Genomic DNA, 17,281 nt, shown 5'->3' on the forward strand with positions numbered 1-17,281 from the left:
AAGCACCACCGTCAGAATGCAAGTATCGAATGGGCGGTATTTGGTTTTGACCGGGTACAATCGTGAGTCCCAGATACTCCGCATCGCGTTAAATGTTGCTCCAGCCATTCCCATTCGGATAGCAAGCTCTCTCTGCAAAATGCGATCTCCCGTGATGTGTACCCCCAGGTATTTAAAGCTGCCGATGCTATCAATGTTTTGTCCGTCGTTAAACAGAAGGAAATCTGGATCAGGACAGGTGCCATTGCACAAAACGTTGGTTTTCCTCGTCATGTCCTTCGAGGTGTCATGCAACCATTCGATTGTCTCTTGAATGCCGTCGATTGAGTTGTCGAATACGACAGCGTCATCGGCGTATCCCAGGTCCCCCCAGATATGCCTCGGTCATATGGTGTTGACTTCCGTATTAGCATATTTTTATATGAAATTCGCCTGGCAATTATTACTTATTTATGGATATGATTATTTCCTCCATTATCAGTAGGATTTTTTTAATATTCAGACATATTACTATAGTTAGTCTATCTTAAAATAAAAAAGAAGTACTATATTAATGTGTTCAACTATTTTATATAAATGATTTCCTGTAGAATCTATTTCATTGTGTACCTACATTCATATAGGTACCCAATAACAATAAAAATGACTCGATTAATTGAATATAAGAAAATACTGTTTCATGTACGGATACGTACCTAGATACATACTTAATTAATATTATTATATTACAAACATTTTTGTTTATAGTGTTCATGGGTGGTGCATAATAATTGTACTTTTTAAGTATGTATTAATATTATGTAGACATTGTTAAATCGTGCGAATAAATTGTATCGCTAATCGGAATAAATGCATAATGAAGTACAAAAAGCTCAAGTAAAACAAAAAGTGAATCGTCTGCCCGGATCGAACCGGTTCCGTCGGATTCCACGCCGCTGCGTTCGCCAATGGCCCAGATTTCGATTTCTATAAGCGCCACTAAATTATATTGATAATATTGAATTGTATATTAATTTTAATATTCTGAATCTGCTAGTATATGTAAACAAAATGCCGAGATTAACTGTGACAAAAGTTTTACAGCTAGTCTATTGATTAATTGGGTAGATAATATAACCTACAAAAAATTACAATCTTTATGTAACATTGCTTTGTGTTATAAGTTATCACAGAATGTAGAGAAATCACATAATAAAAAGATTCGATTTATTACAAGAATAATATTTAAAAAAAAAGGTAAGTAATAGATTATCAAACAAATGCTTAATCCTAAATATCAATCAATTTTATATTTTAAATAATAACTTTAAAACTTATAAACCTATCTAAGACACTGATGGACAGTCATCGGGATTATAAATCGGTATAATCTGACAGACACGATCTGCTTTACTAACTTTGAATAGCTGCATTAAACTGTAGAAATCGATATTATAAGCTTCTAAGAAAATATTTATTCGAAAGCTTTAGAATTTTAGTTGGGTACCTACTTACGTAGAGTAGATTGTTCAGGTTACCCTAGAAAGTTAAAGTTTCCTTTCTAATATTGATAACTTAATACCCATACTCCTAATACCATTACCATTAATATTGATAACTTAATCAAGCTAAAATGTAGTTAAATAGTGTTTAAAGCGACAACACATGCATTAATTACATATTACAGTAGCGAATTTCAATTTTTTTTAAATTATGGTAATGTACCTACATATTATTATATCTCTCGATTACACCACAGCAGAACCGCTTTACTCATGACATATCTAACTAACATAACCATTATAAATACACCTTCGTCGTTTTTCATTACTTACTTTGTCATAAGATAGTATTTCCAAATACATAATAAACCATAATATTATAATATAGTATGCGAAGACTCGCCATAAATATTTAAACATGAATTGCCTCATAATAAGTAATCTTTCATCTCGCAAAAGTTACACAACATACCTATTCTATTGTTAATAATTAAATATTGATACCACAGTTGATCAGGATGGTTAGACACTTTGTAGTTGTGAAATCACACTTCCTTAGTATATTATACGAAGACAATAAACTGTTTGGTTTTCTCATGTTCGTGTTAATAATAATTACAAAACATCTATCCCACACTGCTTCATTTAACGTGACAGTGCTGAATAATATGTTATCCATGTTTATCCGTATTTGCAGTGACGTCCCGTGGGGGTAGGCAGATTGAGCGTCGCTTGGGGGCGGCAGTTACCCGAAGGGCGGCAAATCGAGGAGAATCATTAGGTATATATAGAAATAGATACCTAAACAGCTTAGTAATAACAAAAATATCTTTCTATTAAAAATATCGGCTCACTGGTTGCCAACCAAAATGTATTAATTATTGTAAAAGGTTTAACAGGACTGTAATTTTTTGTCAGGTTCACGATGTCTATTTTACTTCCATTGTTCTTGGACGTCGCGTCCTTGGTGATCAGCAATGACATGTGGAGATTTGAGAATTACAATTGAATTATAGGTAGGTACATACTTACTTAATTTAAAATTTATCTAGATATTTTTAAGAGTCACTCGCGAGTTTTGAAAGTTGTCAGGTGTATTTTTAAATGTACTTATCTGAAACCGAGGACTCGCAATTTTGTCTATTGAAGCAGAGATGGCATTTAATTTAGATTTAGTGGTATACCTATATCTCTTTTCGTAATGTATCCATACAACACATTTATTAGATATTGGTGTCATGAAAGGATGATAAAAAATACGGTATAAGAATTGGGGCGGCATTTTGGCGCTGCCTAGGGGCGGCATTTTGTCTTGGGACGTCACTGCGTATTTGTTGTTAGTTGGGCCTTTTTAGAGGCATGAACATGAAAGGCTTGCTTATTAATATTCTCAAAGTTACATTAGGGCTTATATATTCCACAGACAAGTCAAACAACGGACAGAATAAATAGGCTAGTTTCCCGTAATCGAATAAATCGAAAGCCTTGGACCAAATTTCTTCTCATAAATAACAATAGGCAATTTTCTGCATTTATCAGTCTCGTAGAACTGACCCACTGGTCAATCGGCCGATTCATTTTGTTGCTTTATTTAGATAGTTTTATTGCCAACTATAAAAATTGGCTCGCACATAAAATAAAACAGATTTATACATTTACTCAGTAATCATTTGCCATTTGGAAGAATATCTTATATTATTATTACGCGGAAACAACTGAGATTATTCCGGTGTTTATTGGCTATGCATGAAAGACCTGAGTCCAGGGCTAAGCGATCTAAAGCGATACATAGGTGCTATTGTACCAATAAGCCCTATAGTATATTATTATTATCGTTATTGTATTTTCATAGAATTTTATATACCTTCGTAGATACGAGTATGATTAAAACTTGAATAAATATTACTGTTGTAATAGATTTAAGGGGGGGGGGGTTTACATTAAAAGTTGCGATTTCATAAAGACATCCATTACCCGAATTACGAAGCATATACGTCACGTATAATTAGAATCTAACTCAAATTATAATCCAATACAAATTAACCTTCGAGGCACCTTAACTAGATGTCACTGTAAAACCGAAAAAAAACCATGTTATAATTATTACAGTTATTATTTAAACAATAGTATATACCTACATACATAATTATGAATAACACTTCTGAGAAAATATATTATAACCAATAGAAAAAATCTTTTTGAAAAAAGTAAGACACCCGACAGGATCGAACCAGCATCTCCTATGTTTACGCCCCAATCCGCTCATTATCCACTATGCAAGAGGTGACATACTAATGACGACAAACTTTAACTATATGCCTTTTTTTTAATACCTGCTCATCAGCGTTATTAAAATTAATTAATTAAAAAATAAAAATAATTATTCGTTAAATACAAGAAATAGTTAATTAAAAATAGTATATACATTTTTATAACACATTGCATTTTATTTCAATCGGACTGTCTTTATATTTTGTCATATTATTATAAAAATATTGACCATTTACCTGGTAATAATAATCTAGGTCCTAATAACCCTAGGTCGATAGTATTGATAATAATGAATAGTGTACAAAGTAAAAGATTAAAAAAAACGTATCTTAAGACTTATATGTCTGTGTACCTAAATTAGTATTTTTCTAACACTCTTTCCATTTACGTAGGTATATAATATGTACCTAAATTCGTTAATAAAGAAAAAATCTCATCTCACACTTAGCGTGGCAAGATTAATTCAACACTAACTTAATTTACTGAGGGAAAACTTGGGGGCGTTATGGTTGTAGTGCTAAAAATGTTTTCATCCTGAATCCACTTACTTTTATATAAAGGCTTTTCCTATTCATTGCCTATTTTCTTGAACAAAAAACCTGCAATGAAAACTAATGAGGGTTCAGGAACTAATCTCCCCACGTTGTCTGTCCGGTGTGCTCTAGGACTTTCTGTCAGATATTACCGAGCCTTTGTCAGAGGGTTTCCTTATAAATTCACATCACTTATTTATCTATTACGTTCTTACTTGTAAATTTCTTTATCGAAAAAATGCTAATTATATATTTTTTTATAATATTTTCAATGAATTGTCCCAATTAGACACAATTAATTGTTGAAACTGATTGCCTCTTTTCACGTGGTACATATATATTATGTGGTTAAGTTAGTATACCAGAACACATTATTATATCCTGCTAATTAAAAAATATCAAGTGACGACGCACTCACCATTGTCACATTGAAAAAACTTTTATTATTTCCGTACAATTTGATAATTTATGCAGGTTTGAACTGTGCCAAGGCCCCTTTTAAACCTACTAATCGATCGCGTCACATGCGTCAAAGAAAATCGCCGCTGAAATTATGTAATAATAAAATACAAAGACATTACTCTCCTATGTGGAGTTTTTTTACCATTGCAGTGTTTTTTTTATATGATTGTTGCACATATTTATTCGTGTGGAAAAAATAGACATATGGCTAGTGCCACTCCCAATCTTTGCTGCACCTTGGGCGATCAAAAACGTGTTCATTCATTTGAAAGCGAACTTCCGACAATTATGTTTTCACTCAAGAATTGAACAAGAACGATCCCGGCCTCAATAATGCATAACGAGAAAGTAAAGAAACCATATACGATCAACTGCAATTTTCAATAAAGTAATTCTACTATTTATAATGTGTATTATCTACTTCCGTATGCACGTTAATACATTACAAATTCATTGTATATAATTATTATCTTAAGTAGACTGTAGTTGACTTAATAGTGTCCATATTGACAATTGTTTCATCAATCATGATATTAATATTGATGTGTAATATTATGTTTATAGAATGTATATGAAAAGTTATTTATTAACATGGCAAAATGTAACAAAACCAATATACTTAATCTAAAGTACAGAAAGTCAAATAACGTTACCTACAGTTTTGATACTATAATAATTTTGCTATTTTATTTAACTCAGAAAATTGTGTAAATGAACTACACGTTAAACTCTACATACTTACATAATTTTATCGCTTATTACAGTTTAACCTTTATTATTGTAATTCTGTTACTCGTATTAGTAACTATATGAAAAGGCGATTGTATTTTATTATCTCGAAATATACGTGTTGAACTATAAATATATTTATAGTGGCGACAACTCACTACTAAGCGATGATATAACCTTTACCCTGAATTTTTATTGCAATCATTCGACATAATTATGTAGAATGGCGTAGTATAATTAAAATGTTTTAATCGTGCGATAACTAGCAACATATTAATACTATAATACTATAGAAGCTTCTAACCCAATAAGTGGTTTCGGTCAATTGTATGAAATTACTGGACAATAATTGGATTTAAGTTTTTATAAGAAATTTCTGACACCACCTAGCGGAAAATTATCAAAGCCGATTCTTAAACGTAGATCCATAGTAAGCGGAACTACCGAAGCATAACTATGGGAAATCAAATAATTTAGAATAAGTTCCAAAACCATAACTTAGCCCGACTTAATGCCACGAATCACGATGTCTACTACTTTTTACTATGTTCAATCTTAAGAAAATCATATGGGTCTCCACAGAGTGGAGATTGTATTAACAGATTTTATGTTTTACGAGAAATAGTTGTTAGCCACTTGTCTTGGTCAACGTATTAGGTACATACTCTAGTTCAAAAACATTGAAAAGACAACGTGTAAATTTTCCAGGGTATATTTACCTACCTACTTATAGTTTGGTCAGTTACTAAATTAATTATAATTTTTAGAATACTTACCTACTTAAATTGATATTTTTGTTGCAGAAGGTTTATAGATGGACCTTTTCAATTATTTATGAGATTGCCTATGTGAAATAATTGGATTTTGTAGATATTTCTCAATTTTGGAACCTACTTAAGAAAAATTCACTTTTTCGATAAAGTATCCATCGTTTATCTTCTACCGTAAATATTGACATTATTCTCAGTATTTACGGTACGATTATGAGTAATAAATTTAATAAAATGGGAAGTAGAGAAATACAAAGTGGATTTACGATAAAATATGTTAACATAGCGGAGAGAATCAGGTACTCTTTGCTGATTATGAATAACTTATTTTATTCGTAACTAATTTATTTCATAATATTATGTTGAGCACATCTCTGAATACAATATTTTATTTCAACTTGCCGAATGGTGTTAAAGCCTTACCGGTACGTGATTTTTTTCTTCGATTCAAAAAAAGAAAATCCGAAAGCGTTTCCCGCTCTGAAATCAAATGAAGTCTGACGAATGCAGCGGGTACTTACTGACTCGAACAATCTACTAAACCGGGCATCTTTCACAGTTCACACGCTGTATCCTGCAATTCCAAGTTTGCAGTCAAGTTCGTCAAAACATCCGGTCATTTAACTGCTCGATACCCAAGCGACCACGATTTGAAACTCTCTTTTTTACTTACACCACCGTTTCTCTCATGATGTTTCACGGAGTTATCGGGTCTGGGCTTCCACGAACTTAAAACAAGCGGTCAGCCACTACATTTTAAAAAGAACTTGGAAATAAGATTGAATTATGTAATAATAAAACTAGTTTTAAAAAACCACCTTATATGGGTTAAAAATTTATATGTTAAGAGAAATCTTTGCTTAGAATACGTTAAGTTGTAATGTAAAACAATGATTAATATATTATAAATAATATGTCATCAAGATCATTGCATCAATTTTAGCTTAAATATAAGGTGGCATTTACTGAATTTAACAAAATAATGCATGATCTATTTTATCAGACCTTTGTATTGTATGTATATCTATACAGAATATTATAATATAGAATGTTAGCTTTCATGTAAAAAAAATACTAAAATACAAAATAGTGACATAGGTACCTAACATAAATTTAGAAATACTGAACCCAACGATTTTTACTTCACTTATTATTTAATTAGAAAACGAACACACTTTTATCGTATTTAATTATTTTCATTGCAAAGTCGGTAGATACCATGAATTAAAAGAGTTACCTACAAAATATACATAATGCGTAATGTACGTAAGTACTTATATTAATAATACAATGTGTAAATACATGTCATGTTGTATCGATAATATAAATAATCTTATTAAAAAGTCAGTTTATCTACCATTTGGTAAGGATTATTATAATATAAATAACCATTAAAAATGTACAACATCTAGTAAAAGCATTGGGTAATTTAATGAAATTTAAACAATGTATATTTATTAGCTGAGATTGCTTCACAATAAAAAAATATTCTACACAAATCATTTTCTTTCGTGGATATATCATATGTTTATAAGGATGTTAATAATATAATATTATTTCAGTAATTCTAATCAAAGTTTGTCTATACTTCATACTACAGGGTTGAAGGCCAGGAATTATGAAGTGTAACATAGATAAGTATATAAAAATAGTGAGCAATAATGTAAATCACCCAGGTATCTATTTCGTGAGTATATTCTACAAACACATTGTACACTATTCGGAATATCATAAATTTTGAATGTCCATTAACCATCATTCGTCATTCTCCAATCGCAACATATTAATAATCGAATAAAAAACTACAGAACACTAATACTATACTTCCTTTTCTATGCATTAGTTTGTGGGCAACCTATATAACTAAGCATTGGAAATGAAATGCCTTCCGCACTTAATAAAAAAATCGATTTAATAATTTTTGCATGTAAAATACCTACCTAAATTCATATATTATTAAACATGCATATTACATTGTGTTGTACAGCCTTGCCTTTGATTCGATGTAATGAAAAATAAACTCTCTAATAAATAAATCTAGCACTCAGACATAAAAATACCTTTTTTTTTTATTCTTACGTATGTATGTAAAAATCATATAATATTTTACCTGTGTAATAAATTATATTAATAATTGAACATTATAATACATTTTTTTTACTGTAAACTGTTACCTATCCTAAAAATATATTATCATCACGTCACGTGAGCGCATATTTATTATATAAGCTCGCGGCAAGAACCATAACTATAAGGTCACCTCACTCGTATCACGCCACAGTACACACAGTTCACAGATTTTTGAGTATCGATCTCACGTATTCTTTTGATTTTAGTTATTTAGAAGGAGCTACAAATTACTGGTAATTGACACAATGTTTTTGTAGGTTGACAGTTTGTATAATTTTGGCTACATGACCTCATGTGACTTGGTGTATAGCATTATGTTAATTAATATATGCTTAGATATTCTTAATATGATGTAAATAACCACGAATATAATAATTATCACTATATTAGCAGAATCCCGATTTTTCCGGATTGCCGAACGCTTACTTACCTTATGAATTTTCGTATCAACACCTATTTTTATGTAATTATCATAAATATCTACCTATTGCAATGTAGTACCGATCTAATTTGGCCTAGTTTAATTACAGGGTTAAAGAGGACAGGGGGCCAAATTGGTGCTTGAAAATAAACTGACTGACGATGGGAAACATCTTTTTCCAGAATGTCATGAGTTAAAAACATTACCACCATTGATCGGCATTGATCATGCACACTTCATATAAATAGGTACTTAATGCTAAAGTAATAACTTTATAATCTAATAAGATATCTATATTAAAAGTGATTTCTCTAACAAAATGAAGAAGACTATTAATTGAAATAAATAATAATAACATGTTTGTTAAATATAATATTTTTAGTGACTTTTCCATATTTTCAAAATGCCAAGTCCTGTTTCGAAAGAGGTCGTGGTGTGTTATAAATGTGGTAAAGATAATAACCAAAAATTCTGTTGACTTAACAAACCAGTTCGATAAGAAATAACAGTAAAAAAATAATTATATTAAATAAAAGTATTAATAAAAAAAAAACATTATTATTTTCAATTCGGCGCATTCTAATGTCCCCGTTATGTACGAGTACCTAATAACCTAGGGTCAATTTGATGGTAAATGCGTAGGCATACTAGACACATCTAAAAATATCGTAGTTGTGGAAACCGAGTATGTATACGTTTAATGTAATACATTATAATTATTCGGTACCTGCATACTATTTCCTTGAATTAATATAGCCAGCCTATGCAAACTGTAGAATAAGATTGCATCAAGTAGCGACCAACCTTCCCTATAGACCAGTGGTAAATTATTAGTTTACATGATACACGTATGAATTAGAAGCCGTCAAGTTCTCGGTCAGAAACTCGATCTACAAAATGATCAGTTTCCTGTATGGTCGTGTTCTCTCGCAGTATGCTGCATTCGCTATTAAATAATCGATAGCATTGAGATTATTATTATTTGATGACTTTCCTTCAATGGCGTACATAGGGGATGATTTTGATAATTCAACATATTATAATCTTTAGATTTCCTAATAGCCATTTAATTTTATTTCACGATCGTATCCGTGTAGCACCCTAAAGATAAAAATAAACGAAGCGTGAACAAAAATGAGTAGCTTCTGCATACTCTCCATGTCGATTTGTGCAGTGATCACCGCATTTCTTTGATAAAATCTTTCTATGTCGTCTATTTTTCATAGTTTTTTTTATTTGCTTCTTTTTTAGTATACGATCCAATCGATATTAGTTTTTTAATACTGTGTGTTTGACTATTATTAACTCTTTACTTATTCTTCTTCTTCTTCCACCCTGTCACGTCCCAACATTGGGGCATAGGGCAAGCACAAGTTTGCGCCATTTCCTTCGGTCCATCGCCAACTCTTGCGTCTCCCGACATGTCAGACCTGCACCACGTAGGTCGCTCCTGTAGCACCGCTGCAGGGTTAGGGAGGGCCGGCCACGGCGACGGAACCCTTGAGGCTGTGCCACAAGGGTACGAAGTGTTGCACTCTTTGGCACTACCCGTTTGATATATATATATATATATATATTCAAATTATTGACTTTCTAATGGACGCAGCATCTAAAATATAAACGACTATGTAATTCTTTCGTAAAGAGATGAATACAGATAAGCGTGATTTAAAAAAAATCGGTACAAGTCTGTTTACTGGAAGCCAGGCGGGAATAGCGGCAGTTTTCATAACCGATTTCGGCAAAATTCATGAATTCAATAACGATAACCTAACCTAACAAATAATCCAGTATATCGGCTATTTTCAACATTTCCTTACCGCTGGCTTCCAATAAATCGACAAGAACCAAAAATACGTCTAGCCACATAGCAATAACTAGTGGAAATCCTTATATGTTGAACAAATGACCGACAACCATTTCCCGTAAATTAAATCTGCTTAGAATCCTCATCAAGCGGCGATCAAGATTCACATCGAATTATAGATCCTAGAATTATTACATAATCCCAAATATATTTATTTTCTACATATTGATTATATTATGTTTAGTGATTTTTATGATAGTACTGAAGGCTTGACAGATTTTTCATCAGATTTATTACCTGCTGAACTAACAATTCTGAGAAAATATTTCGGCACGCCACTGACTACTGCAGATTGCCTCGTAAAGTATGAAAGCAAATAAATTTTATCTTCTGTTGACGTGAAGATGTCAGCAACCCCCGCCGCGAATCTAGTTACAATAATTATTTTTAATCAATAATAATTCCCGCATGGTTTTTTTATAACAGCCATTTTATTTTCTTAAATACCTACTAATCCTAAAATAAAAAATATATATATATAATATACTTATGTATTCTTATTTATCCATTTTGTGTCTTATATAGGTACCTTACATATATCTAAAAATGTATTTTATAATTAATTATATGATAGCATGCATAATTATTTATGCATAGACAGAAAAAATACAACTTTTTCAAAACTAAGCATACCAGTGGGTCTATTCTATACTTATCGACCGCTAAAGTGATACAGTGATAAATATTATCAAACTTAGTGTAGGTGTGTATCAAAATATTAGCACTTATTGTAACAATTACAATAAGTTGGTTTTTATTATTGCAATAAGTGCTATATTTTAACAGCACCTATCTTGCTGCTGTTAAAATATAGCACTTATTGCAACAATAAAAACCAACGTATTGTAATTGTTACAATAAGTACTAATACTTTGATACAAACCTACCCTAAGTTTGATAATATTTATCACTTTAGCGGTCGATAAGTGAGTCGCTTAGAATCATAACTCACATATTCCAAAAATCAAGTTTTGAGATAATCGCTAAAAACCAACAGAGCACTATTTTTTGTGATTAGAAGAACAGTATTGAACTCCCTAGAATATTAATGAGTGAGAGAGTCGAATAACTTTTTTTTTTTTTTAAATATATATACCTAATACTCCTAACGTTGCAGACATACAGCATACTATGAGAAATAGAGCTCCCCGATTGGTTAGGAAGGCGTTGGTGACAAAACTCTAGTCTTTGAAATATACGACATATTACACCAACAATGAATGTCAACGATTTTCACATGGTTTAAATTGACTTTTAATACTCAACTATTTTTCGGTATATAGATTAATTCATTTAGAATCACTTGGCAACTAAAAAACGACAAAATTGCAATATGTGAGTTATGATTCTAAGCGACTCAAGTATAGAATATACCCATAGGTACCCACCTACACAGTAAATATGCTATAAATTTTTCTGCACCTCCACTAATTAATCTCCACGTTCATTTCGGATAGGTGACGTGAAGTCTTTTATGTGACCCAAGGGTGAACCGACGAGTCAAAGTTATCCGAAGATATTGTCATACATAGTAGGTAGATAGAAAGGTGTCGGATTAATCCGACAGTGAAGGAGACTCATTTAGGTGTTGGTTTATTTCTTTCAAATGACACTAACACCGTTCCAAAGTGATTTCGTCGTGGTCGCAATTCCAGAAGAGTTCTGTCTTTCCTCTACCTATATCAGCTTGACCTAATAAAATCCCGTTAAAATTTTTGTGGCGAATCGTAGGAAGCGCATAGGTACTTCTCTTCGTTACTCCACGGTATACGCACGAGATTGCATTTTATTTTTACTATCTAGTACCTAGTACATTATATATAAGCCAAAAGGTGTTTACAATAAACATAGTAGGAAAAAAAATTGTAGTATTGTTGTTTAAAACGCAATTTGTTTGTAGTACTTATTCCACTTTTAATCAATACATTAGGACCGGTTTCGTCCGCCTCAGAGGGACATTTTCAACTGAATCAGTTGAAAATGTCCCTCTGAGGCGGACGAAACCGGACCTAATTTATTGATTAAAAATGGAATAAGTACTACAAAAAATTGCGTTTTATTAAATTAAAACAACAATACAATGCAGTTCCACCATGAATTGACAGTTAACAAAATAAAAGAAATATTGTAGTACCTACCTACATGTAGGTACCTACGTCTTGTTATTTTCACACCAAAAAAGAGCTAGCAGTTATCCAGAACTAAATGTGTATGGTACCTACATAGAAGAAAATTTATATCATCATCATCATCACCCGGGGTCGATCGACTGCTACATGAGGCGCCTCCCCGTGCTCTTTTTTTTAACTGCATAAAGTTGGCAGGGATGAGTAGGTAAATTTTATTGTTGGATCGGAACTGCTATTTTTAGTATATGTACCTATTTATATATTATCTAGTAGATTTCGATCTTGTACTTTCAATACATAGCTACTTATACACATTCTATAATAATCACTGAGTATTTTTTTATACAACCAATTCTGTAAACATATGTAGATAATAATGCAACAGTTTCCTTTGTTTTTGTTGGTAATTTAACTCACTCTTATATTATTGTGCACAGTGTACTTTCACTTGTAATAGGTATAATATCACTTTGAAAGAGGAGCATTAACTACTCTTATTTTTATTTCCTTAATCAGTTTACGTGAAAATTGTTTTTAAAATTAACCACGAGGAAGCTCGCGTGACATCGTCGTATCACTTTATTCGTATTGTAGAGTGAGAGAAAGAGAATATGTAAATCCTCGCGTTTACAGTAGAGGAATAGTTTGACGATTAGTGCAATGAGTCCATAAAAGAAGAACAAATCATATCACTTTCACGACGAATGGGATATTGAGTAGGTATTACTTTAAAATCAGGTGAGTGTAGTTTTGATACTGGACAGTAAATCACAGCCTAAATGAAGTTGGACATACCTGGTGTATAATATGTATAACATAATATAAAAGCAGGTAGACGGTTAATTTGATCACCTGTGTGATTATAACATGATTTTGAACCACTCATGCCTGGACTGGTCAGATTATTTATCTAGCACAAAAAATAACAAGAACATAGGTACAAACTTTAACGCGGAAAAAATCTACATAATACTTAATCACAACAGATTATTTTTTCATTAAATTAATACGTAATATTGTATCGAAGTGTAATATGACCTTGTAGAAATTTTATGTTCAATTGACTGTTCCAATCAGAAGTGAATGTATGTTGGCACTACACCTGTTTATAGAATGCCATACTTCATATCATAACACAAGATTTATTTTATAATATGCAAGTAAGTCTAGCGTAAGTCAGGTAGTTAATTTTGCTTGCAATCTGTAATTCTGTCAAAATACTATAATAATATAATATTGTCAAAGTCATTCAGTCACAATAATTAGAGTTGGGTTTCGGGAATTCTCGAGAAGTCTTCGAGATTTTCATTCCCGAATCTCGAGAATTAAAATTTTTAACATTTCGGGAAATCCCGCTTCTCGAGAATCTTTCATCGGGATTCGGGATTTCTTTATTATCAAATATTAATTGAAAAAACGATTTTCTATATGAAAAAATTGGACAGAAAACAAAAAACGTTCAAAGACTGATCGGGGCATTTAACTCAATTAAGCCAACGTCGACTCAAAATGAGCGCAATTTTTGCGACATCAGGAAATTTTGTGTCTCAAAAACGTACACGATTGTCAGACGCAGCGATTGACAGTTTGTGTTTTTTGAAATTCTATTTTAATAAGTAATGTTTTGAATTATTTTTGTTTTCCTACTTCTATTTTGTTTGTCTTCTTACATAAATGAATAAAAATCATATTTTTTTTGGAATTTGTCTGTTTTTACACTGATTTTAGGATTTTTACAGGTTTTTTTAAATATCCCAATATCTCGAGAATTCTTTTCTGGAAATCCCGATTCTCGAGATTGAGATTTTTTCGGGAAATACCCAACTCTAGTCGCAATTAGATGTTGTGATCGAGAAATCCCGTCTGGAGAATTCTCGAAAAATATTTTTTCAGAAATTTCGAAAATTCTCATTTATCGAGAAATCGTTACTAGGCTCGGTAAAAAGGTTTTAGAATAATAAAAATAAATAAAAAAAACCCTCAAACCCTCGATTCTGAATGGAATTTCTCGAATTGGAAAAAAATGATCGATAAAGCTAAATAAATTTTTAAAAAGTAAGAAGAGGTAGTTTCATATTATTTTCGAATTCTCTAGGATTAAGAAAACCAACCTCGAATTCTCGAGAAAACAAATAAGTATTCCTGATTTCGAAAATTCTCGAATATCGAGAAGTGGTAAAAGTCAGAAATCACAAGCTATAGTCACAGTAATTAGTCATAGTGTGCTTATCCACTAAGCTTTAATAATACATTAATATAATCACATTTTTATGGTATAATTATATTCTTTTCTGCAAAAATGACATTTTTACATTAATATTATTGGATGTCATCATAGTTGATCCACTGATGGATGAAGGCCTCCTTCCACTCCTCTCGGTTTCTGGTTCTTCGCTGCCACGTATATCCAATTAACTTTCAGTGCAATGAGTACCGATAAGTCCACATGGTCGAAATCTAACAAAAATACGTATATACTTAATATACCTACCTATGTAAATAATATCACGCAATAACCTGCCAAAAGCATTCGAAAAAATGATTAAAAACTTAATGACTTACAGAAACTAAATTATATAAACATATTTAGCTGATATGTCTAATGTGACTTTACTTCACTTTCGTTCGGCTAATATTGGATATTATTCTAATTTGAAAAATAAAACGACTGCTAAAATCAACTACTTACGCTTGAAACACAAAAACGTCATTTACCACAAATATGGAAGTGTGGGTACCTCTGCCGGTATTTTGAAATAGACGCATTTCTTAAATCCCAGTAGGTACCTGAAACTTATGATTTCTATTCATGGAGTTTTTTACTAAGTAGTGTATGTATATGGTATTTAAACGGATATCCTCAGATGCTTATAAACTTAGTCTACATATATTTCCACGAACAGAAATCATAAGTTAAATATGGCACACGGTACAAAACCACATACGGTCTCCATATATGGATGGCCTCTAAAGCGTCAATTACATTGAGCTTCTTTACGAGCTGTTTGTTGGCGAATTTAAAAGCGGGCGATTCAGCTACTGTGATTTGATGATTACACACAAAACCTTCCATTCGCTGAGAAGCCACAAGCCAGCGACTATTTTGACAGAGCGTAGTTCGTTTTTTTACCGGGAGGTTTCTACTGCGCTCTACTGCGCAGACGCAGTAGGCCCACACGCCGGCGTGTAGCGTGTAAAGTTGACCGGCTTTCAACTTTTCTCGGTAGAGTGTTTACAACCTGCTTGTTAGCTTGTTCGATGATTACACTGGGCGACTTTACAGGCAGATTATAAATTCGCCAACTTACAGCTCGTAAAGAAGCTCAATCTAATTGACGCTTAAGTGTTGTTATCGATAAGCTTATTTTTCAATAAATCTAGATATAAGATAACCCACTAGACCCTAAAGACAGTATCTTCATCAAGACAACATTTAGAAAGTATTATATTATTTATTATATTGGGTAGGTTCATAAAAAAATTTACGCCCATAATGACAGTTTAATTTTTAAATATCCTAATTTAATCAATACAACTGATAGATGACATTGTTTAAATAATGAGCTATTTTAAAAGGTATTCATTTTATTTTCAGCTGCTGACTGGCACAATGCTGCAAATATCTGGCTGCCGCTGATTTAATCACTCGAAGCTGTAACTGTCAGAAGATGCGTCTATTTAAGGGTCGCCGTCACAGCGACCATGGCCTGGCTCCCTCGGGGTCTCCCTCAACCGGAGACCTCAACGGGAGACTGATCACCCGTCCAACGAGCGTCTCGTCCCCTACTCAGAGCCCCACGAACACCTACTCTGGCTCTCAGGCGAGAGTCCCCCGAGAAAAGGAAAGAGCCGAAGACAAGGGAGATGAAACGGGAACATCCGAATACCATGTTGTCACTGCAATGCCTGCTATGATTCTTGAAGATGACATAGCGAGAGAAAAGGAAATGAAGAAAGGTTGGTATAAGAATTATTTTATTATTTAGTGTGGTTTCAATATCCATTGAACACTACTTAGGTATAGATGCACAGAAAAACTATTTTTTGAATTTCTAGAACAAACGAGAATCAATTCTTTCATATCATATTATCATTCAACCATTTTATGCTTCAAAATGTTAGTTTTATCTAATGATAACACGTTCACCACCAGTGACATTTAGTAGCGATGTGACTTGTATAAACCAAAACTGAAATTGAACCAAAATCAAAACCTCTAACCACTCGATTACTTTGGAACTGGAACCCTTCATTCTGAATATTGATAACCTCTGAAATTATGCCATTTTTCCATTGGATATTGACACAGGCACTTTTGAAATGCAATTTTAGACATAGTGAACAAAGAGTTGTACGAGTAGCCCTAAATTTGTATATCTTGGTGAATATGAAAATTTGGAGATGGAAAAATGCAATCTGAGTTCACAACTCAAGTGGGCTCCTATAATTTTATGATATATAGCAAACAATGATTTTCAAGACGGTTAT

At 32.3% G+C, this 17,281-nt stretch overlaps 1 protein-coding gene across 1 annotated transcript in view; it reads left to right on the forward strand.

The window, feature by feature from the left end:
• LOC147072189 (uncharacterized) overlaps positions 1-17,281 on the forward strand; it is a 124,638-nt gene that overhangs the window by 100,727 nt on the left and 6,630 nt on the right. The window contains exon 3 of the mRNA XM_085946682.1: positions 16,389-16,750. Coding sequence (XP_085802808.1) covers positions 16,462-16,750 — 289 coding nt within the window. The 5' untranslated portion in view covers positions 16,389-16,461. The remainder of the gene's footprint in view (positions 1-16,388; positions 16,751-17,281) is intronic.

This window comes from Rhyacophila brunnea, unplaced genomic scaffold, assembly GCF_057557595.1.
Source record: "Rhyacophila brunnea isolate RB1 unplaced genomic scaffold, BYU_Rbru_1.0 scaffold_2, whole genome shotgun sequence".
Taxonomy (NCBI): domain Eukaryota; kingdom Metazoa; phylum Arthropoda; class Insecta; order Trichoptera; family Rhyacophilidae; genus Rhyacophila; species Rhyacophila brunnea.